The sequence below is a fragment of the Narcine bancroftii genome, chromosome 10 (assembly GCF_036971445.1).
Source record: "Narcine bancroftii isolate sNarBan1 chromosome 10, sNarBan1.hap1, whole genome shotgun sequence".
NCBI classification, from domain to species: Eukaryota; Metazoa; Chordata; class Chondrichthyes; order Torpediniformes; family Narcinidae; genus Narcine; species Narcine bancroftii.
This window is the reverse complement of record NC_091478.1, coordinates 57,487,615-57,514,843: the sequence shown is the minus strand read 5'-3', so window position 1 is coordinate 57,514,843 and position 27,229 is coordinate 57,487,615. Positions and strand designations below refer to the sequence as shown.

The 27,229-nt window shown below is 41.1% G+C and overlaps 1 protein-coding gene across 3 annotated transcripts in view; it reads right to left on the bottom strand.

Annotated features, from left to right (window-relative positions):
- The window catches only part of sf3b3 (splicing factor 3b, subunit 3), a 51,721-nt gene that overhangs the window by 3,322 nt on the left and 21,170 nt on the right, over positions 1-27,229 (bottom strand). For 2 of the 3 annotated variants that reach the window (XM_069900982.1, XM_069900983.1), the window contains 13 exons: positions 25,551-25,706; positions 23,711-23,866; positions 19,542-19,685; positions 18,543-18,665; positions 17,675-17,829; positions 13,771-13,945; positions 13,298-13,503; positions 12,785-12,941; positions 11,274-11,399; positions 9,739-9,951; positions 6,928-7,026; positions 5,205-5,348; positions 4,378-4,482 (listed from right to left, as the gene is read on the bottom strand). In XM_069900982.1, coding sequence (XP_069757083.1) covers positions 4,378-4,482; positions 5,205-5,348; positions 6,928-7,026; positions 9,739-9,951; positions 11,274-11,399; positions 12,785-12,941; positions 13,298-13,503; positions 13,771-13,945; positions 17,675-17,829; positions 18,543-18,665; positions 19,542-19,685; positions 23,711-23,866; positions 25,551-25,706 — 1,959 coding nt within the window. Of the gene's footprint in view, positions 1-4,377; positions 4,483-5,204; positions 5,349-6,927; positions 7,027-9,738; positions 9,952-11,273; positions 11,400-12,784; positions 12,942-13,297; positions 13,504-13,770; positions 13,946-17,674; positions 17,830-18,542; positions 18,666-19,541; positions 19,686-23,710; positions 23,867-25,550; positions 25,707-27,229 lie in introns of those variants that run through there. The other variant, XM_069900984.1, reaches the window with a different exon arrangement.

Below are 27,229 nucleotides of genomic sequence, written 5' to 3'. Positions count from 1 at the left end.
TGGGCACCGAGGCAAAACTCTGCAGAGCAGCCTTAGTGTGTCTGTGCACTTTGGCGCAGTGGTAGTCCAAGCAAGTCTTAGCCCGTAGAGATACGTCGCAGACAGCAGGCGGACCATGGACCTTATCAAAGGATGTGACAGGCTGTGAATTTGGTCAAACACCCACCGTCACCAAGTCATGGGTAAGATGGGTCTGGGGAAGCCTGTGGATATGTCACACAGTAAAGTCAGTCTCTCCAGAGAACAACAGAAATCAGTAACTTTGACGCTGGTGATGGCAGTCCAGTAAGTCTGGACGTCAGCATCCTCCACCTTGTCTTTAACCAATTGAGCAATATCGAGTCCTCCTGAGATAGCGGAGATGGCCAATCTGGGCAGAGTATCGGCCACAACATTGGACTTCCTTGCAACGTGGTGAATGTTTGTAGTATACTCAGAAATGTAGGAGAGGTGTCGTTGTTGCCTCACCAACCATGGGTCTGACACCTTGCTGAGTGCATGAATCTGGCTTGTGGTCTGTATAGCCGAGAAAAACCTTTCCTACTAACGTACCGGAAATATTGTTTTGCCAGGTACAGAACCAACAGCTCACGGTCGAACGCACTGTATGTGGTGTTCTGGTTTCTGGAGATGTTTGCTGAAGAAGGCTAAGGGGCGCGCCACTGTTCATCGACCCATGCTCCAGCACAGAGCCGTCTGTGTGTCTGTTGTAAAAACCAGGGGAGGAAGAGTCAGGATGAGCCAAAGATGTGGCCTCCGCTAGTGCTGCTTCAGTTGCCTGGAATGCTTCAATGGTTTTGTGTGTCCACTGGTGTGCCGTTGCCAAGTTTGATGAGATCAAATAGGGGTTGCATCAAGGATGGCTGCTCCTAGGAGGAAACGATGATAAAAGTTCACCATCCCTAGGAATTCCTGTAGGCCTTTGATGGTGCTCGGCCTGGGGAAATCAGTGAATGGCTTCTACTTATCCAGCAATGGCATGGTACCCTTGTGGGATGTCCAAGGAAATCAATCCTTTCCAGGCTGAACTGGCACTTAGCTGAGTTCACTGTTCAGTCCAAACTCCTGAAACTTGTTGAAAAGGCAAGTCAGGTGCATCCTGGACAGGCAGTGAGGATGGCATCCAGATAGACGAAGATGAAATCAAGGTCCCTGCCAACCATGTCCATGAGCTGCCGAAATGTCTAGGCTGCATTCGTTAATCTGAAAAACATCCGGAGGAACTCAAAGGTCGAAAGATGTAATAATGGCTGTTTTCAGGAGGTTGTTAGGATGCACCTGAATCTGATGGCTCCCCTTGATGAGGTCCACCTCTGAGAAAATTTGGCAACCCTGGAGTTGTGTAGCAAAGTCTTGGATGTGTGGGATGGGGTATCTAACTGGGACTGTGACATCATTGAGTAGTCTGTAGTTGCCACACGGACGCTGTCAGATTTATTCTTGTCCGTGTGCAGCAGTGATACCCAGGGGCCGTTTGAACAGCAGACAATATCTAATCATTCATGGCAGCAAACTCTGTCTCGGCTTCAAGTTAGTCCCGTGGGAGGTGCTGTGCTTGTGCGTACACTGGGATCCAGTGGTTTGGATGTGGTGGTCCATGCCACACGCTGGTTTAGAGGTCTAGAGCGTGGATGCCCATTGGCAAAAAGGAATGTTGCCATAGTATGAGGGGGTATGACTGTAACGTGGTAGCATTGACCAAGCAGCATCTGTTCACGTCTCCCAGGAGTTCGCGTGCCTGGAAGAAATTGGCTCAGAGTAGGGCTTGCCCAACAGACACAATTGAACACTACCTATGGAAAACAGATACCCCGACTGTGACCAGACGGAATGGAGGAGTTGTTGGCTGTTGGGGGAGGCCCTTGGTATTGTGCTTGAGCTCAAAGTACGTCAGTGGGATGAGGCTCATCTCTGCACCCACATCAACTAGGAAGTCCTTCCTTGTCCTCTAGTCCCTTAGGAAGAATAGTTCTTTATGTGTGCCAACCACTGAGGCCAATATTAGCAGCCAGCCTGTTTATTTCTTGTTGCCGTGCTCAACTTGGCATTGGGGTACATGTATGGAGGGACGCACCACTGGGCGTCGTGGCCCCATCTGCAGTGATAGAATCAGTGATCGCTCCGTTTGTCTGAGCGTTCGTTGCATTTCAGTTGGGCCATGACCACTCCTGGCTGAACTGACAGGGAAAACGCTGGTATAGGGACTGGACTGGAGGCACTAATGGCGTAGATCAGTTGTACATGAACGAGCTCCGCTGCGGGGTGCGGAAAAGTCTGTCTACTCCCTTGACTACCAGGTGTGGGGTGCTGAAGTCCATGCCTGATATTGCTGAGGAAATGGCAGAGCTACTGAAATAAAGCATACCCACACAACACGAAGGTGAACTAGTAACTCAACTTTATTTGAATTTCTCACGCTGCTTTAAGGAGATGACCCACTTCCTGTCTGGGGTGCACTGGTCTAAGGGAGTGACGCCAGTGCGTTGCAGAGTCACTGCCTGCCCAGCGATGTGCAACCAGGAAGTGGCGACATCTCCCAGGCAACGTGTGGCGCCAAACACGGGCTTCTCCTAAGAAGGGAAGGGGGAACCATGCCATCCTGTACCAACCGACTGGGGTGGTAATTCGGCCCGTTGAACCGCTCACTCAGCCTACTACATCCCTCCAATTCCTCTATACTCTTGTAACTATCTAGAAGCCTCTTTAATTTACCTGCTTCCACCATTACTCCCAGCAGCCTATTCTAGGCAACCAACACTGTAACAAAAAAAATTGCCCTGAAACCCATGTCCTCTCTTATGCAACACTTTTACCGTGGAAAAAGTTTTTGGCTGTTTACCGTATCAAGGCCTCTCAATTTTATAAACTATCAGGTTTCCCTTCGAAAACAGATTTAGAGCTAAAACAGATATTTTATAATCAATTAGATACAACTTTCCAATTGAGGCAGCTGTGGCAGGGAAGATTGGAATGGAGATGGGGGAGAGGGGGGGGGGGGGGGGAGTTCTTAGAGGAGCAATGTAAAAAAATCATGCCACAGGAAAATTAGTCACATGCATCTTACAAACTTTAAAATGCAGCATCTGAGCCAAAATACTTGCCATAGTTGCTTTGATTTTTTTTTCATGACACAACTGTTTTGCATTTGAAAAGAAATGCCCTTCTTTACTCAGCAGTTGCATAATGCACTATGGACAAAAAAGCTGTTCAATGAACACAACACTTCTGATTTAAATCCTTTATAAACTTCAGGAAATACATTCCAAATCTTCCCCAGTCTTTATTCCTTGAGTGGATTTCATTCACAAGCCAGGGAGTCTTTATGTGAAGGAAAATTAATGTCCAGGTTTCCTGTCACCCAAGTACTACAGCCAAGGATTCAGAGTTTATACAGCCCAGTAACGGGTCCTTCTGGCCTATGAGCCCGTACTGCCCAATTACCCCCAATTAACCTACACCCCCATACATTTTTGATGGATGGGAGAAAATCAGAGCACCCAGAGTAAACCCAGGTATACACGAGGAAAATGTACAAGCTCCTTACAGACAACACCGGATTCAAACCCAGGTCTCTGGCACTGTAAGTGTTGGGCTAGCCACTTCGCTAACCATGCTGCCTTGATAAGAGTTCACTGTGACCAGCACATCACAAGCTTGGAATCCCAATTAGTTCTTCTAAAAAGACCATCCACACTGCATCCTCCCTCTGGAGATGTATACAGTTGAAGATAGGATCAATCACAGTGACTACTGCGAAGCCTGTCAACACGAATGTGTAGAATTTTTCTGCAGCACTCATTCTGGAGAAACAGTGCAAGTGGTGGCATTTCTCAGAAACTCCAAGCGTCAACATCCCTCATTCAATGTGGTTGGAGCTTTCAAGTTGTACCATGCAACATCCATAATACTTAAAGCATCGACTGACAATCCAATTAACCAACAGCCAGAAACTCTTCCATTTTTTACTGTCCTCAGCTTGGGCTTGAAAAGGATAGCTTTATAGCACTTATAGATAAATATTGAAGTCAGTTATACAAATGAAAGGGAACATGCAATGCAAACTTTAGATTTGGTCACAGTTACAAAGTACACAGGAAAACAATTGAAGAAAAATGCTGAGAGAGTCCACTATTTAGAAACACATAAGACACTGCAAACGGTGGAATCTGGAGCAAAAAATGAAATCATCACTCAGCCATCCAACCATTCTTTCCCTCCCACTGATGTTACTGTAATACACAAGAGTTCCTCCAGCAGGTTGTTATTCAACTCTTTAGATACATGGATCTGTTGCTTTATCCCACAGAATAAATATTTTTGTGATATTTTAATGTCCAGTCCTTAAATGAAGCACCAACAAGAGTATGTGAAGAGTACCTTCACAGGAAAGTAGTAGCAGCGGAAACTCAGATGGTCACGACCACACAGGGGAGGGTGTTCAGATCTCATGTGCATCTCCAGGTGCTGGAAGAAATCATGGTCCTATATAAAAAAAGTAGATAAATTATCAGTTAAACAAGCTCAGAGAACAAGACTTACTATTTTAGCATCGCCTGAAGGTAAACATATAGTTCCAACAAAGAATGTACAGAACCCATTCCATCAAAATGCAAGGCCATGACATTGTACAAACTTTTCTCATTGGAAACTCGTCTCAACAGATTTTACAGCTTCATTAAAATGTACATTGACTTTTATCATTGCTGCAATGTGGTGCTGAAGAAGCAAATAGACATCAAACAAAAACGTGGAAAATCAAATACATCCAAGTGTACCATGCTAAATAAAAAAAATCAGAAAATTAAATAACGGGACATTTCAGGAACGACTTAAGTATTTCTCTCTTTTGCAGTTTATTTAGAAGTACACTGATTGTGTTTCCTCCCACCTTACAAAAACGTGTGGGGATGTTGGGTTAATTGGTTTATTTGTGGGGGGAATAACCAATCACTGGCACCAGGTTGGTAAGGAGATAAAAGCTACTCAGTGTTACCGCTATTGACTGCCACCTTGAAAACCTACTAGCAGAATGTTTTCAAAAAACCCAGCAGGTTTACTTAAACTCACAAATAAAACAATGTCACTTTTGCATGCATCTACAACTTATGAGCAAAAGTTTTTACCTTCAACAAAGCAAATAAATATCAACCAGGCATTATAGTGACCAGACTGAACAAAGCTGCTAAATTGTTTGACTACGTCACCTCATGTGATGTGAATGGGACCAGGATCCCGATGCCTCCGGACAGTGTTGTATATACTAGAGATTCTGAACCGCCAGGAATTAATGTCGTCTTCTGCAGAGAAAGCACTGATTCTCCCACGTGGTAATTAACAATGATCTCAGCCTGAATAAAGAACAATTAGTTAGGGGACGTCACGCTGTAGTTGGAAGCAGCTATTTGTTCACATTAATAGGAGAAAGCACAACTTTCCGTGTATATTCATGGCCCCCATTTACCCTTTCCCTGCTTTGTTAGTCAGGTCACACTTCCCACAAAATAGAAAATGTCAGGCAGAGTTTAAACAAAAGTCCATACAAAGAAGTTGCAGTTGGGATTTGAAAAGCTCACAGAAACTTTTAAGATCTCTTATTCATGCAGATGTGCTTTCTTCTGACAATATGGACATGCAATACAGTAAATAAATGAAAGTTTTTGTTCACTTCCATGTTGTGTAGAAGTTTGTGAGATGACAACCAATTTATCCACTAATTCCATCGATGCCACTTTTACCATTTTGGAATGCAGATGACCTGGCCCTGGCCAGGTGATTTTTCCAGTAATACTGTGTATTAGATTAGACTTTGTTCCCCGTCACTTCCAGGAAGTGATCTATGATCTCTCTCATAAAGATAGAGAAAGGACATAGATAACCATTACCTTGCTTCCTGTGTAAATTCTCTTATTTCACACTGAAAGAATCTACATAATTTTTTTAAAACCATCTTCAATTGGTGAGGTGAAGGAAACTGGGAGACATGCAAAGGCAAACATCTGGAGGTTGTAGCATTGGATAAGAATGGGTAAACCTGCAGAGGTCAAACATTTTGCAAATTTTCTTTTGCATACAGTCTGTGTGGAAAGCACAACTCTAAAATAGTGAAGTCCAATAGTTTTAAATGTGTCATTAGTGTCAGAGAGTCATTTCAACAATGAATTAACATTGTGCACAACTAAACAAGTCAATGTAATACTGAACTGCACTGAATGAAGCGATTTCTTTTAGTAGTTCCAACACAACGTCTGGTTCACACTTCTCTGGACTAAAGACCAGAAATACAAAAAGAACAGGGGGATAAAAATGATGGACGCTTAAATGATTAGTTTCACGCATGAACTTGGCGCTGATTTCTGGCTCTCCTCACTCTGACACAGCCAGGTGTGGGGGGAGGAACTATCTGAAGAGAGGATTCTCTTAATTCTCTTACCCCCGATCTCTATTTCAAACCCACATCCTATCATTGCACAGTATCGATTGACACAATTCTTGAGGTTTGCAACTTATGATCAAGGCTGTTGACCAATTACAGATATACCCAGCTTTACAAAACTAGAGAATTCATCTGAAACCTTTCGTAAGCTGAAATGACCTAAAGCAAAGACCCATTCACTTCTGAAGGTTACTATATTTTCATAAAAGCGGAAACCCATTCAAATTTCTTTCATATAGCGAACACGGATTTCTTCAGAAAAGCAAGTTTTCATAAAATGAGTATTTGTAAAACAGGGTATATCTGTATTTCACGGTAACGGTCAGATTTTTCATGCAAAAACCAACCAATTAAAATGTTAATGCACATGAATGCTGGTCATACTTTGCACTGGCGAGTCCTTTCTATTAAATAACCAGTCATTCTGTTAGGATGACCACAGAGGCACATGGGCTTTTAGGCCTATTCTCAGAATGACAACAGCAGCAGCTTACCTTTTGGGAAGCGCCATTGAGCAGACCTCTGTCCCATAATGCTTTGTTCCCTGTGGGATCCTCATCAACATCATCACTGGTGTTTGGTGGTAATCTCACCTGCAAAAAATTGCTTAAAATACTCATTCTCCTCTTTGACTTTCCTAAAGTAACACAGCATGCTAACTGCAACTTCTCTGATGCTCTGCAGACTTAGAAAACATCGCAAGCAACCTACTACTAAGAACACAACCATCACAGTTGTTAATTGGAGCACAATTATTTTTCCCACAACTTGAACAAACAGAGCTCTGTGAATTTACAATGTAGCTTCAACTATAGACAGTGTCTATGTTTAAAAGAGGTAGTTACCATGAGGCAAGGGCCACCTGGCCAACTGCCTATTCACATTAGTGGTGATTTCACTTATTTTAAGCAAAATTGCTTGTGCTTTCTATGAGTGTCCTGAATAGGAGGAATCTTTCACATCTAAGCACAGGATTGACATCTGTACTGCAGGTGCCGAGCAGTAAGCAAATTCAAATAATCAGTTGGTGAATTAAGTGCACAAAATGATCATGGCTGGGGGAGAAGCAGTCAAATCTTGAAAATGATTTCCTTTGAATAATTTAGCACCGATAAATAATAACCTTAAAATTTCAAGAAATCAATTGATCTATTTGGGTGTAACAATTACTAAAAATTATAAAAACATTTAAAGAAAAATTTCTCACCTGAATCCAACACATGAAAGGGGAATTTATCAAATTGGTTGGTTGAATCAACTCTATTTAAATGTTTATACCTTTTTTCAGGCTTTGTCGGCTTTTATTCCTGTCTTTTTTTGATTACTTGATAAATCTTATCTTTCATACGAAAGAATAAACATCCTCACCTAAATAAAGTCCATTTACAAATTTTTTTTTTAAATGGAGGTCTCGCCATATCAAACTTTAGGTTTTATTATTATTACAAAATCTTACATTTTGGTTATATCAACTGTAAAGATAGTTATAAAACTGTCAAATTAAATGAAATTTCCTTTTGCCTGTGTGTGTGTGTGTGAGAGAGAGAGGAGAGAGAGAGAGAGAGAGAGAGAGAGAGAGAGAGAGAGAGAGAGAGAGAGAGAGAGAGAGAGAGAGAGAGAGAGGGGGGGGGGCAAAAGAAAGTCGCCCCAGAGTCATCAAGAGTCCATTCATTCACTACCACAAGCCCTACAGTCAACAGCACCACGGGTCATCTCTTCCGCTTTTCCCTCTCAGAACCATGGTCAAGGAATTTCAAATAAAAAACCCAGTCGGCTCCTTCAAAGGGCTATTCAAAGCCTGTTCGGGGCCGACGGCAGTCTACTGGGTGTCTGGACCCCATGGAAGCACTGCATCTACAACTTTTAAAGAATGGTATAGATTGTGCATTAAATGTTTTAAAGATTTATTTGTTGTGGGGAGTCTCGCTTCCTTTGAACAACGTTCAGTTAAATACGGACTATTTCTGTGAGGGGCGCTGTACAAAGTGGTGACTACCTGTTTTCCTTACAGAAGGCTAAGTTAAAGAATTTCATGCATGTTACATTCTAAATGTAGTATTACATGACAATAATGGAACCTTTACCTAATGCTCATTTTTTTTCCCCTGTACGTACAGACTAGAGATTTTTTTAATGATCCCAATTACATACATTTCTTAAGAGGACTGATAAGAACTTAATTGATGTAAGTTTTAATTTACAACCTTTCCTTAATGGTTCAATATCTAACATTTATATGTTGTTGGGGATGAGAGACTCCCTCAGATAAAATTAAAAATGTATGGGAACAGGACCTACAGCTTTTAATTCCTGAAAAAAACTTGGACTTCAATTTTCAAAATGGTTAATATCTCATCATTATGCACTCACCTCTCTCTCCTACAATTTAAAGTAGTCCATAGGGCTCACACATCCAAAGTCAAACTATCTCATTTTTATGTGGATGTATCTCCTCATTGTGATAGATGCAACAATGGAGATGATTCATTAATTCATGCGTTTTGGACATGTCAGAGTCTTGAGAAATACTGGAGCAAAGTATTTCAAACTTTCTCTGCAATTTTTAAAGTTGATATTAAGCCTAATCCTTTAACTGCCTTGTTTGGTATTGTTGGGAGAGAATGGCATAACTTTTAACGGCATCTGATTTTCTCTTATGGCTCGGTGGGTGTTGCTGCTCAAATGGAGGGACGTTATTCCGCCTACTCATACTCAATGGCTACATGACATTATGACATGTTTAAACTTAGAAAAGATTAGATGCTCAATTTTCAATTCGAATTCAAGTTTGCAAACATTGTGGGGACCCTTTCTGAATTACTTTTATAATCTTTGATTTGAAGGTAGAAGTGTTGACTAATGAGGTAATTTATCTCATTGATAAGAATTCAGTCTTTTTTTTGGCCAAACAGCTTCTTTCTTGGTAATGGGTTTAGTTTTTTTTTTAATTAATAAAGTTTTTTAAAAATCTTGAAAGCTAGTAGAAATATAATGCTGGAGTAACTAGGTCTTGAAAACCAGCCTACAGGATGGATCCTCAGGTTGGAAAGAGTAGTTCACAATGGGAAAGAGAAGTTCACAGCAAGTTGAAACAAATATGTTCCCTTTTCTTCCCTCATAATATGTGCAAGAACAGATGAATGGATTTCTTATGGTTGAGCAGCTTAATCCAATTACATCAGTTCTACCTCAGTCATTAGGTCCACAGTGGAACCAAATGACATCATCATCAGCGCTTCTGAAAACTAAACCTCCATCAATTGCACAAGTTCACAGAGGTAAAGAAATCACAGTAGTTTACTCACCACACTAATGTTGCCAAATTTATCAGCTCCGGCCATGGTTTCATAGTCTAGCAGACAAGCTGTGGTGATCCAGCGAGGCAATGTATCATCAGCAAAGATGATAAGCTGGTTTTCATTTCGTTTGTAACGAATCCAGAAGAAGCTTTCCTGTACATCTGAAACGATCACCCTATGTCCGATGGTGTGGATAGCCACTATGAAATTTGGAATGTGCTGAATTAAACACAAAGCAAGTTACAAATGGTGCTTATTTCACCAGATCCTTTACTTCTGAGTTATTACCCTGCACTTGCCTCCTTCCATTCTTCTTTTACCTGGAAAAATAAGGGCTGCAGTGCAATAGCCGCGATAAAACCTCCAATGAAACAGCATGCCAAGTGAGAGGAAAGCACCCAATCCTTCTTTGTTTTATTATGTCATTGCAGTGAAATTAAGTTGCAATCCATTCAGGCCAAAAAAAAGCCTCAGAAGCACAAAAGGGAGTTTTTTCTTTCAGGAGCTAAAGAGTTTAATCCTCATTATCTGGAAAACTGGAACATTAAAAAAAAGCAGCCCTCAATCAACAACTATCACTTAAAATCCACAAATGCCCTTTGTATGATGGTTGGAAGGCAATATATGCTTTGAAACAAACCAGAAGAAATCATTTGATCTGAACACTTAGGTTAAAAACTTACAATAAATATCAAGCGGGGAAAGACATGTCTGGCTACGTCACTGGAAGTTTACTGTATTAGCAATGGCCCGGTTAAATGTTGAAACTTCCTCAATTATGCCTTTTAAAACTTGTAGGCTGGTTGCATGAAAGTTGCACATCTGACATGGAATTCTGTTTATTTTAGAATAGATTTTTTAGAAAATGGCTACCATTGCCACAATCAGTATTTACTATTATCCTCAACTGTCTTTAAATGAAGGAACTTGCTTTCAGAGGTTTAGCTCTGCCAGAAAGGTAAGAAGATTCCTGTGCAGAAGGATATTAATGATTCAGATAAGATTTTCAAAAAGGAGCCACCTGCAGAACCTGTGTGGCCATTATTAATAACTAGCATTTTTTTTTAATTCCAGAAGCAGGGTTGACATCTTTTACTTTCATCAATTTCGGGAGTTTTACCAAGTGACAATGAAACAATGGTTTCCAATCTGGAGCCAAAACAGCATTCAATTCCACAAAGTTTAACTCTATCAAGTGCCGACCAAGTGCTCAGTTGCATTTTACCAGAAAACTTGCTTTTATAATCCTCGTATTTTATTTTTGGCTGCACCCATTTATCCAGGTTTCATTATTTTCAGTATCGCTGCTCCTGTTTCCTGCTGTTGCTGTTTCTTCCCCCGTAAAATTATTATCCAATGGTTTTAATATTCTGGCCTAAAAATGTATTGTCCAAGTTCTTTTCCTTGATACATTACATCACTTGTATTCTTTCACCATTTGAGTTTTATTGGTCATGAATACGTTTGATGCCATTAATGGCCAAATTAGGCATATTTTTAAAAAATCTGAAATCACACCCAGAAACCTTTCACAGTTCTACCTTATTTTCGCATTTTCTCAGCAGCTTCTTTTTCCCCAGGTCATAGATGCGCAGGAGCTTTCCCAAACCCACCAAAACACGGCCTTGGAAAGGAGCAATAGCGGTTGGAACATCTTCAATGGATGTCTATTAGAAAAAGGTTGGGAGAGAAGATGGGAATAATGGGAAGAGAATGAAGATAAAACTGAGAACAGTGTGTTTGTACTTGTACACATCGTTAAGTGTCAGAGTTCTAGAGCACGCAAATTGAGTTTTTTGGCTGAACTTACTGACGCCAAAGTGCTCTATTTGACCTACACTATTCCCATTTGACTGAGTTTGCCCACATCCCTCTAAACCTTTCCTTTCCACTTTCTGTCTAAATGTCTTTTAAACACTGTGATTGTACCCGTTTCCTCTGACAGACATCATTCCACATCCCCAGCAGCCTCTGGATGAAAAAGGTGCTCTAAAGCTCTTAATTCTTTCCCTTCTCACCTTAAGTCCATGCCCTCTGGTTTTAATTCCCTATCCCTTCCCTATCGATGCCCCTTGCTATTTTAAATAGCTCTGTAAGACCACCATCAGCCTTCTGCACTCCATAGGAAAAAAAAACCCTCAGCCTATCTAGTTCCACAGCATTGAAATGAGCCCCTCAGTCCAAATTGTCCAGACCAACCAAGTTAACCCCATTTGCCTGCGCTCTCACTCTTTCCTATCCATATACCTTTGGAACATCACAACAGTCCCCACTTCTGCTACTTCCCCTGGCAGCTGAATCCATAGCCCCACCCCTATATGAGGAAGCTATCCCTCAGGCCCCTTTTAATTATCTTTACATTCTCACTTTAAATCTGGAGCTTTCAATTCTCCACTCTGGAAAACAGACCATGACTATTCACCTAATTTAAGCCACTCATACTTTTATAAACCTTTATAAGGTTCCCTCGGCCTCTTGACTGCAAGGAGAAAAGTCTCAGTCCATCCAGCCTCTAAAAATTCAAGCTCACTTGAAGCCAATACAAGTTCATATAAGTGAATTTTCTCTGCAGGCATTTCAGCTTAAATTCTTTCCTGTAGCCTTTGTTTAATACTTGAGTGCAGTCTCACCAATGTCTCATACACCTGCAAACTGTCAAATACCTTCTCATTATGTTAGGCCCATTTGTTTGGGCATGCATTATTGTTTGATAGTCCACTGTTTAAATTTGGAGCACTCCAAGTTGGGGGATTACTAAATTTCCCAATATTTAATAAGTGAGGCAGGATTTAGCTCAATGCAGCAAACTCCATCAGTCTGATGGTGCACAGATTCCAGCTGCTCACTTCAAGCCAGTGCAGTGGGTTAATGCAGGGAAAGAGACAACGAGAATCAAACTGGAAACATTCCACAAAAATAGGTTCATTGAGAAAATCCCAGCAGCTTTTAGCTGTGTTATGATGCCCACTGAAGTGCGAGACACCCTGGGGTCATGAGGAACAATGAAAATGCACTATTTGCCTTCTGTCCTTTACGTGCACCGCAACCTCACCTTGTGTACAAATTCCAGTTTCTCGCCACTGTTGATCAGTTTGTATGTGTAAATGAATCCACCTCCAATCGAACGGGGATTAAGGATCAGGTCCTTACCAACTCCAACCAGAACATACCAATCATCGCCACCATTTGCAAACTTGCACACAGCAACACTGCAAACACAGAACACTTGCGTTAATCCTCTCATTTCTCAGAGTACTTGAGCTCTACTTAGTAGTGAGGATTAAAAGATTGAACCACAATCTATTTCTGGAAGATCATTCAAACATCACTTTCAGTATTCTCTCATTTAATGAGAATGTGCTTCTTGCTATTAAAGTTCCACAACTTTATCCCCTGCAACTAGACAGTTCATGAGATGTCTTTGCAGTAATAAATTGCCACGAAATACATTTTATATTAAAAAAACACCAAACACTCAATAAGTACAATAAATGCTGCTTTAATTGAAGGAAAACAAATGCTGATTCTGTATGATGATATCAAAGACAACCATTTGTTTACCTACCTGAATGCTGCTTCGTTCTGTTCCAGCTGGATTTGGTCATATACATTGCCCTGAATGGGGTTCATGACACGAACAACTGATGCCCACTGTCCACTCCCTGCCTTGGGAGATCCAAAAATAGATTCAGGCAAATTTTCATTCAAGAAAGCAGCCGCCATCTCTGCTGCTAATTCTCGCTCATCCTCTCCAGCTGCTTCCACCATTTCCTGAATAAAAGGTAGCACTTCCATTATTAAATTTATGATGGCATAGTAACAAGGTCATTAATCTATATAACACATCTAGCATTTGCTGCTGTTGTATACTGTATCAATGAATTATGTTCTAATTGAAAACTTCTGCAATATTATGAAAACCAATCATAAATGTACAAAGAAACAAGTTATCCAGTAAGCTATTTGTTATGCAGTAAGCATACTTTTTGAACACTCTGAAGCAGTGAACATGAAAAGCAGCAATGCTGTACAAATTACCTCAGCCATTTGCTGCTTACGCTGGGCTTTGGTGGCCTCAGTGTAGGCATTATGATCAGTCTCGATGACAATGATGTTATTGCTCTCTGGGTGAATGACAAATTTCCTCGGGGTATACTGCAGAGAAAAGGAGACCTGATTGAATACTGCTCCCAGCTTCTCCAGAGCTAAGATCCTGAAAATGAAAAAAAAGGAAATAAATGGAAACCTTGCAGCTCTCTGTCCTCTGCAGTAAACATGCATTCAAGCATCATCTTTAATCTCCTAAGCAAGATTAAAGTGATTTATTGAAGCACAATGAAATATAGGGATAGTCATGTCAGATGGAAATAGAGATTGACCAAAATAATTCTAACACCTGCCAGCCATGAACAAAAACCCAGAGTGTAAATGGCATTTAAGATAACAAATAGTGAGCCAACTTTAAATCAGAAACATTGCAGTAATCACAAGGTATCAGGTGAAACACGAACTGAATGTATCATCATTTTTAAAGTGGTCCACTTCTGTACCTGGATTAAATTCTCTTGCAATCAAGGCCTACTTCCCACACACAGCAACTATAATTCTGTAGCCCATTTTAATGACCATTTTGAAACCATATGACCATTCTCTCAACATCATCCTGGGCCTTGATGAAACTGTAGCTGCAGACTAACAGAACATCATTGCAGCATGCCTCTGGACTGATTTATATTGGGGATTTTTCAGTTGTCCAAAATTCTAAATACAAAAACTTACTAAACACCTGTCAATGCAAGTCATATCAAAAGATATGGATATTGTTCCATCTGATCATCTGCATTGAATGTAGGCTGTTTTTCTCTCCAGAGTTGCCCTCTAACCTGCCAGGGGCTTGCAGCATTTATTTTTATTTCAGATTTTCAGCACCTACGCTATTTAATGAAAGCTCTTGGATTCTTGGGAGTGCCAATAAGGTCCACAGGAATCAACCATGGACATCATCAGCACCTTTAAATCTTTTAAGATCAATAGTCAGGTAAGACTTGGCTGTGACTCATGATTAACTAGATATAATTTTAGATATGGCACTGTTTTAATCAATTCAGTTCAAATGATGCACTTGGTGGGGGGGGGGGGGGACTGAAAAAACTGCAATGTTAAGAAATTTGAAATAAAAACAGAAAATATTGGAACTGCTGAGCAGGTTTAGGCAGCATCTGTAGAAAGAGAAATGGTATTAACATATTTAGGTTGAAGACTTTTTCAGAACCCCGAAGAGATAAAGCTGCAGGGAGGATGGGGGAGTTTGGATCAAGCTAAGGAAATATCTTTGGTGGGGAGAGAGACCATATTTACCTCAGTTAATACCCACAAATAGTGAAAGAGAATAGGATTCCTTCACAAACTGCAAAATTGCAGTTCAGAATGTGCGAATACAAAGAGAAACAAATGATTGAAGATCTGACCCATTCAAAATCAGACAGAATAATAATCAAATTAGCTGAAGGCAATATCATGCCCAGACAGAACATGAAGTGATTTTCTTCAGATTTTAGATTTCAATTTATTGTCAGAGTACATACATGACATCACATACAAGCCTGAGATTCCTTTTTCCTGCGGGTGAGGCAGAATTACCACTAATTGGTAGTGCATAAACAGTTTGCAGCGTAAAACCACAAGATAACAAATGTAAACAAACTGACTGTGCAAGAGAGAACAAAAATAAAATCAATAAAGTGCACAAATGAGAGTCCATAAATGAATCTCTGATTGAGATTGTTGATAGAGGAGGGGGTAACAGCCGTTCCTGAACCTGGTGTGAGTCTTGAGACACCTATACCTCTTTCTTGATGACAGCACCGAGAACAGAGTGTGTACTGGGTGGTAAGGGTCTTTGATGGTTGGTGCTGCTCTCTGATGGCAGCACTCCCTGTAGATTACTCAATTGTGGGCAGGCTTTTGCTTGTGACGTCCTGGGCTGTGTCCACTACCTTTTGGAGGGGTTTACGCTCAGGGGTATTGGTGTTTCCATACCAGACTGTGATGTAGCCAGTCAGCATACTTTCCACACCTCTGCAGAAATTTGCCAGGGTTTCTGATGTCATACCAAACCTCCACAGTCTCCTGAGGAAGTAGAGGCACTGATGTGCTTTCTTCACGATGCCATTGGTATGTTGGGTCCAGGAAAGATCCTCTGAGAACTTAAATTTACTCACCCTCTCCACCTCTGATCCCCCTCAATTATCACTGGATTGTATACCTCTGGCTTTCCTTTCCTGAAGTCAACAATCAGCTCCTTAGTTTTAGTGCTAAAAACTAAGATAGTTATTGGTGCACCATTCAGCTAAGTTTTCAATCTCCATCTTTTATACAACCCACCATCGTGGTATCGTCAGCCCAACAGGCCTCATATCAATGTAGATCACAGGTCAGATTACAGTGATGGGCATCAGGAAGATCAAAGTTACATCCAAATTGAACAAAAGTGCTCCACAAAGCACTGCAGAAGAGACAAAATTATGTATGCAAGTTCAGTCTACAAAACAACTTGGAAAGATTGTTTGGGTCTCAAAGTGGCAGGAAAGGAAGAGCTGTTGCATCTCCTGGAGTTTCAATAAAGTGCAATAAGGGGAATGTTGGCAGAGCCTGAAGAGCAGACCAGGCAGCTGTGAACTGTCCCTTCAAAATGCTGAAAAATAAAGGCATGGGGTGGGTGGGGGAGTTAGAAAAAGTGTTTCTGTTGACGGAATTTCTGGAGGCTGGTGGGATAGTAGGTTAGAACTAAGGGAACCCTATCCTAGCATTCTCCAGACTGCATTGGTCCAGGAGACTCCATTAGCCAATTCTAAAATAACATCAGTTTGAAGCTGCAGATCAATCCATTGGCCAGCTTTCTAACCATTCTTGCCTTTCCACTTGCCTATTCAAGTTGGTTGGTGACTTCCCACTCAGTGTGGGCTTCAAAACCACACTGTTCAATAAGTTACAGTTCATAATCAAGTTTGCTGCTTACAAGCGCTTACGTCGAATGGTGACCACCTATCTTGAATCTGATCTTGTCTATTTTAAGATTACCGACAACTGCACATAAAGTATCAAACTAGAGTTTCAATGCAAGAGGTCAGTTCATTACTCCAGACAATATGGAATTGTGGGACCACTGCAATGATTTTGGAAGAGAATTTTCCACTGACGTTCCGTGCAGAGGCTCCATTTTTCTAGAAGCATTCTGGCTTCTCCTGCAAGGACCACCCTTACCACACAAAGGATATTGAAAATAAGTGCTTATCAATTATGAAAAACTCCCCTACCCTTAATGGTTACTAATTAAAGTCCCCCTAAACTTCTTAATGACCCTGTCAGAGCTCTTGCTCTTCAAAAGACAACAGATGGCTGTGCAATCGGATACAATTGATGTCTCAATGAAGCAATTGAAGGATGTCCCACCAAATCTTACGATATGAGTTAGACCAACGCACTGACATTGGCTAGAACACATGACATTGCAGATGGCCTAAACCTTCAGGATTTTTAATTTTCTCTGGGTTGGTTACAATATATTGACACGAATGCTAAAACTCAAGCAGACTCTTTTCCTCTTCAGGTAAAGCCAGCACTAACTCCCTTTAGTTGATCAACCTTGGAAAAGAGATCTATTTCAGTTTTACAATTCTCCACCACATGGTCTCACTAGCTTCCCAATCAAGTATACTCAATAATCCAGCCAGCAATAAAGAGATCTTGTCCACATCTGCCTGCTGAAGGAAGAATTCATATTTTTGGCCACTCTTTAAGAGAAAAAGGCCTCCAGATTTAAGTTTAATGTAAATGGACAGTTAAAACATTTATTTTAGAAAGAATCATCCATCAACAAATATACCCAAAACAGATCAATAATTCTGCATTAGGTATTATGTCGCTGTTTGGTGAAACTTACCGCAGTGTGTTAGTGGAGATGGCTACAATACCCTCAGGACACTGCTCAGATGCAAAGCCAGAGGCATATTCGAGAGTTTCATAGGACAGTGGGGTCAGGTGGAAACGGGACTGATAAGAGTAGCTCAGCCAAGACCTGCTGGACATGGCCAAAACCTATATTGAAAGGAACCAAGCAAAACATATTCAACAGCTAAAAACAATGAAATTAGAAAGCACTGCTTGAGTGCAGTAACAGCCAGCTTTAAATCAGTAAATGCATTAATCATAAAACATCAGGTGAAACACGGATTGTATCATCATTTTAAAGCTGTCAGTTTTACGGGTTGAAAGATAATGATTTCAGTGGGTTTTAAAAGCAGCACAGGAGATTCTGTAGCATGATAACACTTCTCATTTTTCCAGTTAGCAGGAATCCACAATCACAAAACCCGTCCTAGGATCAATGTGGTAAAACTACTTGTGAATACTCAAGGCGATCAAAGACATTTCCAAACATGTATCCATGAAAATTAATGCACTGGTCTCAGACTAAAAAGCAGAATGGTTTCTGTGGATTGCATGTTAAAGCAGCAATTATGTCAGGGTTGGGTGATTCCCTCCAGATCATCAAGAAAGTAACTGAGCAGTTAAAAACAGTTCAATGAGAACGGGAAATGATAACTCTGGTCAAAGTTTTTGCTTGTAACACAATTCCAAGTGGCAACAACCACCACTTTTATAATTTAGAGTGGCTTTTAACAGAGTCTTCTTTAGCTTATGACACAGTCAGGAAACACCTGGGCAGCACAAAAAAAAAGACAACTTTTCTGTCATTATCAGACAACCCTTCAGATTGAAAAAAAGCAGTAGTAGTTGTACAAACTCACCGCTTCTTGACCTTGCATCCTGACCCTGAAAAGCTTGACAGGCCGTGATCCGAGATATCTGGTTCTTGTGTCAGATAGATCTCCAGTGACTGGATCCAACACTGTCCTTAGTAGTACACCGTTCTAGAAGAATCATAGTGAAATCTTAGAATGCACTATATTAAGAAACAGTCGACGATGAACAAGCTACACCAGGCAATGCTACCCACAGACTATGTTCTATTACTCTACCTTTGTCGTCCTTCAACAGTCACATCCTTAAATCCAGATGGAGCATAGGGATGTTTTAAGCTACAAAATGTATTGAGGGTCAATGGTATGATGGAGAATCAAATGAGCAAAAGCTGACCAACTAGCTGATTAGTGGAGGGGGAGGATTAAGATGAGTAATTCTGGCTATCCATCCGTAAGATGATGTTCCTTTCAGTCAGTTTGTGGGATTTGATATGGGGATACCCCACTCTTCAGAAAGGAAGAGCATGTGCGTGAATGGATTTAGGTGAGTAGGTGGTTGGACAGGTCCAAACCCACCCTTTTGACATCCCCTCCCGGATCCAGCGGCACGGTGAGATCCAACCCAGCTGGGGAAAGTTCTGTTGCAGTGAATGGCCGGACCAAGCTTCGATGCAAGGGATGCCCTCTCCACACTTCACGGAACGTGTTTGTTAAATGGCCGCTGTCCCTACAAGGGGGTTCATCCGCCCTTTGCGGATAAGAGTAGTCTTTCACATACTCACAGGGTAATAGTAAGTTTCACATACTCACTATGTTCTGAATAAAAATATTGCTACTAAATTCTGGGCCACCTTGATATTGACTTCAGCAATTATGCCCTTTACTTATGTAAAAAAAACTTTCAGGACAGCATTTGGTCTTCTCTACACTAGATCGCCCCCGTTATCAATGGTGGTGACAAATAGTTTCTTTTGTGATGAAATTAAGAACTCGATTTCTACATTGCTAAACTCCCTGTCCCAGGTAGCTATAAAGTTTACTTACCTGTAACCCAATATTTAAGTACAAGAATCCAATGGAACCCTTCTCTCCTAGTTCATCTTGTTTTTCTGCACCCCCCATCTCAACAATGCAGAGAGATTCAGGCTGTGCAGGAAGAGCTTGCATACTGAGAGGCTGCAGACAATCCTGAAAATAACCAACAGGGCAGGTTAGTTAAGTGCTGCTCATTACTTCAGGATGTTGGTGTGCTACAAAGCCACACAATCCTGAAAGCCCGAGTTTCACCTCTGATCTGTGGTCAACCCCAGAATATCAAAAACCCTTTTCTTTGAATGTCCACTGAAGGTAGTGTAAGCCTCTTGAAAAGCAGAGATATGATGGTGTAGTAGAGTAGCTGAAGGTCAACACATTTTTTAAAAATCTTCACTTAGATCAAAAGAATTGTTCTTGTACAATGAAAAATCACAGCAAGTCTTGGAAGGTCAAAAACACCAAAACAATAGAGATAGCACTGTACAGAAATGATTAGGTTCCAAAATACTTTGGACTAGGACAAAACAATGAGGAAATGTCCCACTTTCACATTTCAGGGTCACAGAAGTTGGGATGAAGCTTCTCTGAATATGACCAACTCGACCTTCAAGTTATAATAGTTGAGAAATAATGAGCATGAAACGTAACTAGTAAGAAACAGTCATGAAACAAATCTCTGAGTAAAACACCCAAGCTCACTCATCCAGATTTGAAAGCTGGCCATTTCTTCTTTCACAGGGAAATAAACTATCTCCAGAGTAAAACAATTCTATTAATGGAGTTGACATTTACAACATGCTGGCAGGAAAATCAGTTATTTTTCAACCAGTATTTTTCAGACCAAGTGCCCCATCTACTGATGAGAAGCCAAACAGCAATCCCAATCTAATTCCTCTTCCACAGGTGAACAGATCATAATCCTGCTTAGTCAATGACTCTAAGGCTCCTGTGGGGACGCATGGGGCGGTTGTGGGGGGAAGGAGATTGTCACAGTATATTTAAGTAAAAGCCTGGTTTTCTTTTCACTTCATGTAACAAATTTTTGTTTCTTTATCTAGTCAAGTGTGAGAGAAGAAAGCATACATTAGATTTTTTTAGGAACCAAAAAATGGGAAGAGCTCATGAGAATTATGGTAGTCAGGAAAGAACCAAGAAAGGACTTAGGAGAGCTTGAAGGGGGCATGAGAAGGCCTTGGCATGTAGGATGAAGGAGAAACCAAGGCGTTCTATGCGTAAGTGCAGATATTAAATAAAATAACAGAAAACAATATACCAAAGAATCCAGAGATCTTTCTCCTAAGTAACATAAAAAACAAAGAATTTGGAATTGATTTGGAGGATGCACAAAAAAGATTTGTTAAGATAGCCCTAGCTGTAGCAAAAAAATGATTATGTCAACCTGGAAATTGGAAGATAATTTGAAAATACAACAATGGAATATAGAAATGAATAAATGTATTCCATTAGAAAAAATAACATATAGTTTAAGAAATAATATTGAAATATTCGAACAAGTATGGGAGCCTTACATTAAATACAATAGCGAAAACCTACCGGGGACAAACATTACCTAAGTTGATGGAAGGAGAAGGAAAGAAAAGAATGGACTCAGTAGAATTTCTGGTGTATTTTTGTTGAATGACAACATTGTCTGACTGGTTTAATGCAACCTAGATTGTATACCTAAAATGGATGAGGGGGGGGGGGGTGGGGGGGTGGCTTGGGAGGAGGGAGGTGGGGGGAGAAAAAGTCACTGTATATGTGTCAAAAAGAAAAAGTGTATATCATGGCTAATGTGATTTATGGTGTGAAAAATAAAAATTTTAAAAAAAAGAATGAAAGAAAGTGAAAGTGCTTTCTTAAGGATAAAGAAAGCGCGTGGGGAGGAGGTTGGGGTGGTCCTAAATGAAAACTTTGATTTAGAATTCACCAGAGAAAAATACCTTGAATAAGGAGAGATCGGAATAGAACAGAGTTGTGGGTGATTCAAATGCCTTGCCTGTAAATGGTGGTGGAGGCTGAAACATTAGGGCCATTTAAGAGACTCTTAAGACAGACACATGGATGAAAGAAAAAATAAGAGGGTCAGGGGATAAAAGGAATATATGGGTTGGCACAACATTGAGGCCCAAACGGCCTGTATTGTGCTGTAGTGTTCTCTGTTCTAAGCTTGTGTGCTGGACCATGTTGAGATTAGGAAAGAGGAAGTGCTGGATCTTCTTAAAATCATTAGGATTGATAAGCCCCCAGGGCCAGATGAGATATACCCCAGTTTACTTTGGGAAGAGATAGCTGGGGCAGTGGTCATGATCTCGGCATCCTCCTTAGCCACAGAGGTGGTGCTTAAAAAAGATAATTGGGAGAATCCAGGGAATTATAAACCAGTGAGTCTTGCATCAGTGGTGGATAAACTATTGGAGAAGATTCTTATGGGCAGGATTTGAGTATTTGTAGAAGTACAGTCATCTCAAGGATAGTCAGCATGGCTTTGTGAGGGTAAGATCTTGCCTCACGAGTCTAATTGAGTTTTTTGAGGAGGCAACAGAAGAAATTGATGGTCAGCCAGAAGATGTGGTGTATGTGGATTTTAGTAAGGCCAAGTACCCCCATGAGAGACTTGTTCAGAAAGTCATGAGGCATGGGATCTAGGGAACTTTGGCTATGTGGATTCAGAATTGCCTTGTCTATAGAAAGCAGATTAGTAATGGATGGAAAGTATTCAGCCTGGAGGTCAGTGACTAGTGGAGTTCTGCAGGTATCTGCTCAGGAACCCTGCTCTGTGATTTTTATAAATGACCCAGATGAAGAAGAGGAAGGATGGGTCAGTAAGTTTGCAGACGATACGAAGGTTGGAGGTGTTGTGGATAATGCTGAAGGTTGCCATTAGTTATAAAAGGATATAGACAGATTGCAGAGTTGGGCAGAAAAGCAGCTAATGGAGTTCAATCCAGGTAAGTGTGAGGTTTTGGAAGGTCAAACCTGAGGGACAATTGCAGGGTTAATGGTTGGATACTTAACAGCATGGAAGAACAGAGGGACCTTTGGGCCCAAATCCATACATCCCTCAAGGTTGCTGCGCAGATTGACAAGGTAGATAAGAAAGGATATTGGATTTCATTGGTTGGGGGATTGAGTTCAAGATTCCAGAGATCATGTTTCGACTCTACAAATATCTGGTGATGCCACAAAGAATATTATGTTTAGTTCTGGTCAACGACAGAGAGGGTGCAAAGAAGTTTTACCAGGATGTTGCCTGGATTGGAAAACAAGTCCTATGAGCAAGGCTAGTAGAACTGGGAGTTTTCTCTTTGGAGTGAAGGACGAGAGGAGGGTTAATACAAGATTATGAGATGCATAGATAAGGTAGACAGCCAGCGCCTTTTTCCCAGGGCAGGAGCAGCAAACATTGGACATCTGTACAAAGTGAAAGGAAGAAAGTTCAGAGGAGATATCAGAGCTACATTTTTCTTCAGTGTTGTGGATGCCTGGAATGTCTTGCCAGGGATGGTAGTGGAGGCAGAAACATTAGGGACATTTAAAAGTCTCTTAGCAAGAACATGGATGAAAGAAAAAAAGAATACAAGAAAGGAAGGGTATAAAACTTATTTTTTTGGTAGGTATACACAAAGGTCGGCACAACATCAAGGACCAAAGGGCCTGTAGTGTTATGTTCTACAGAAGAAACCAAAACACAACTATTTCACAGGAATGGGGGCACATAAACTTTGAGCAGACTAAGGGGCCCAAAGCCATAAAAAAGTCGAGAATGGCTTAGACCACATAAAGAACAAGATTTGATGGTACAGTACATTTCCAATTTTCTGGAAACTGATCCACTTAAATTCTCAAATATCCAAAAGAAATTTTCGGCTGAAACATGACATCACAATGGGGTGGGGGGGGTCCTGTCGCGCTGTTAGTGCCATTGGAATCAATGGAGCTCTTTGTGTACTGTTCAAAGAAATTTCTCGATTATCGAAAAAATCTGGTAAGTGAGATAGGTCAGGTCCCAAGCATTTTGGATAATTGGAAAAGTACTGTATAATTTCTGGAGAAACTGCACAAGTAACATTCATACATCTTACAGGATTTAATTCGAACAGGTAAAACACTGGTAATAAGGATCACTATTTAATACATATGAACAGTTCTACCAAAAGGGAAACTGCACAACTTACCGAGGGGTCCAGAGAAATAATCCTGACTGTGTTATCTACGAGACCCACAGCCAAAAATCGAGAACGTTGTTCCCCTGGAGGAACATTTGCTAAACTCATGCAGACTACGTCAGTCGACATCTCTTTGCGCTCTGTGTATTCATTCAGTTGTCCAGACTAAAACAAAAGTTTACAAATGCAAAAAATGAAAGATCTGATATTCATTGAGCAAGAATAGAGTATAATAGTAAGTTAATCAGAACTGTATAACCATTTAACCATATAAACACTTACAGCACAGAACAGGCCAGTTCGGCCCTACTAGTCCATGCCGCAGCAAATCCCCACCCTCCTAGTCCCACTGACCAGCACCCGGTCCATACCCCTCTAGTCCCCTCCTATCCATGTAACGATCCAGTCTTTCCTTAAATGTAACCAATGATCCCGCCTCGACCACGTCTGCCGGAAGCTCATTCCACATCCCCACCACCCTCTGCGTAAAGAAATTTCCCCTCATGTTCCCCTTATAATTTTCCCCTTCAATCTTAAACCATGTCCTCTAGTTTGAATCTCCCCCTTTCTTAATTGAAAAAGCCTATCCACATTTACTGTCTGTCCCTTTTAAAATCTTAAAACACCTCTATCAAGTCCCCTCTCAATCTTCTACGCTCCAGAGAAAAAAGCCCCAGTCTGCACAATCTTTCCCTGTAACTCAGACCCTGAAATCCTGTCAACATTCCCGTGAACCTTCTCTGCACTCTAACCGTGCTGCCCAGTTTCTCTTTTAACTCAATTTTCATTTTGGGAGCTATAACAATTTTTAGGCATAAGAGCTTGAACGGGAACCCAGATGCAAGTTCTTCCCTTGTGATTTTGCAAGTTCAGAATGAATCTCCTAATGAAGATTAGGAGATTGGGCAAGGAGATGGTATATGAAATACAATGTTGAGAAGTATAAGGTCATACCCTCTGGTACTACAAATATACAGGCAGACTATTATTTAGGAGGAGAAAATTCAAAATTGGGAGGTGCAAAGGGACTTGGGAGTCCTCAAGTTGACCTGAAGTTGGCAGTGAAGAAAGTGAATGCAATATTAACATGCATTTCTAGAGGAATGGCATACAAAAGCAGGGATGTAATTTTGAGACTATAGGACATTGGTGAGACCTCACTTGAAGTACTTGTACAGTTTTGGGTGTCTTATTTGAGGAAGGAGGTACTGGCAATGGAAAAGGTTCAGAGAAGATTTAATAGAATGATACCAGGAATGAAACGGTTAGTATATGGGGAACATTTGTCAGCTCATGACTACTTGTTGGAGTACAAGGATGAGGGGAGACCTCAGAGGCATTCTGAAAGGCCAGGACAGAGTAGATGTGACAAAGTTGTTTCCCTGGTACGGGAGCCCAGGACAAGAGGCCACAATTTCAGGATAAAAGGGCATCAATTTAAAACAGAAATGTGGAGAAATGTCTTATCCAGAGGGTTTTGAGTACATGGAACCTATTGCCACTGGTGGCAGTGGAAATGTGAATTTCATGTATTTAAGATAGAAATTAGTCAGGGCTTCAAGGGTTACGGGGAGAAGGCTGTGGAGTGGAGCTGAGTGATAAAGATCAGCTCATGATGAAATGACAGAGCAGACCTAACAGGCCGATTGGCCTACTTCTGCCCTTTTATCTTGTGAACACTTACAGCTGGTCACCTCTGTTGGTTGCATGCATAAAGCATTGATGCCCAGGAGCATGTTACACACTCAGAGGGGAACATGTACATAATACTTATGATACATCCATTTTAGTTGAAACTTGGGAACACTGACCCATCAACTAATGAACCTCCACACAGAGTTTTACTCACGGGATCCATCTCAAAGTAAACCAGCTCGCCTCCCGTTAGTGCAATCACTACCTGTCGCTGGTTCACTGCACATTTCACAATCGTCTTTTTACCAGGGGTCTTCCACTCATTGACTCTCTTATCGGCACGAATGTGGCGGATCCCATCAGGGTACACCTAAAAAACAGGAAAGGAATTAACTTGAGCTACAGTGAAACACATATTCAGGTCCATCTGAAATTGTTTTTTATTTTTCAAAGTTAAATGTAACAATGCTGAATTTTAAATTAAAGTTGCATTAAACCATATGCCTCATCTTTAAAAAATTCATTAACAAATTCATTCATTGATTCAATCAAGGAAAGAGATCCAACATGTAGTTCTGGTTACCACAAAATAATAGCTAATTATTCTAATTCTTTTTTTATTAATACTTTATTTTAAATTCTAATTCTACTCTATTTCATGTTGCTCCTGTCCAGATTTTTCTTTGGCTTTGAAAAGTAGTGTCAATTTCTACAGAAAACTTTGAAAAGTACAGAGATTCAATGTTAACACCGGGTCTCTCCTTAATAATACATTAATAGGCAAGAAAACCTTCCACGATGTAACCCCTCATATTCTATTTGTGCTAGTCTTTCTCCTAAAATATTTAGTAAATACATAAAAGTGCTGGAAAAACTCAGCTAATTTCCATAGGAGGCAAAGATATATAACCAACACTTCAAGCTAGAGCCCTTCACCAAGGTATGAGCAAAATGCAGACAAGATGCCTGAATAATAAAGGATGGGGGAGGAAAGAAGGGACTGGGGTAATTGGAACAGGAGTGGCCATGTGTATCATTTCCTGTGGTCACAGGAAGAAGGCGATTGGTGGGAAAGCATGAGTGGAGGAGGGAGTCATAGGGTGGACAATGCAGAAGGTGGAGAGGGGAAGATATGTTGGGTGGTGGAGTCACCTAGGTGGCAGAAATTGCAGAGGATATGTTGGATACAGAGGCTGGTAGGTAAAGACTCAATGAGGGAGTCAGGGAGGGAATGGTCTTTGCGAAAGGGTTTGAAGAGGGAGTCACAGAGGGAAATCGGTTCCTCCATTTGGGCCACAAGCAGCTCACTTGTGAATCTGTAGGGGTGTTCTGCTGCACGTGATGCTCCTGTTGTGGTCTCCTCTATACCGGAGACTGAACACAGACTGGGAGCAGCTTTGTTCTGTCCACTGCAATAGTGGGGTCTCCCAGTGGCAAAACACTTCAATTCCCCACCTCATTCCAATGTCAACATGTCTATCATGCACTACCCAACTGACACCACCTGCAAATTGGAGGAACACCTCATTTTCTATCTGGGCATCCTCCAACCAGATGGCATGTTAGACCCAACCTCCCCATTCCCTACCCTATTCTCCTTTTCTCCAGCTCCCCATCCCTTGATTCTCTTTCCTTATGCCTGGTCTCATTTCTTCTGGCTCTGCAATCAGAGCTACACATCTTCCCCCCCCCCGATCAATTCTCAGCTTTTCTCTCCTGCCCCCTATCCATGCCCACCTCTGGGCTCTTGACCGATACTACCCCCCCATCCTTCTTCTTCCCTCTATTTTTTTTAAATTCAGGCATATGCCTGCTCTTTGCTCAAAATTGACTAAGGGCTCAGGGCAGAAACATCAGTTATACATCTTTGTCTCCTGTCACTGAGAGACTTGC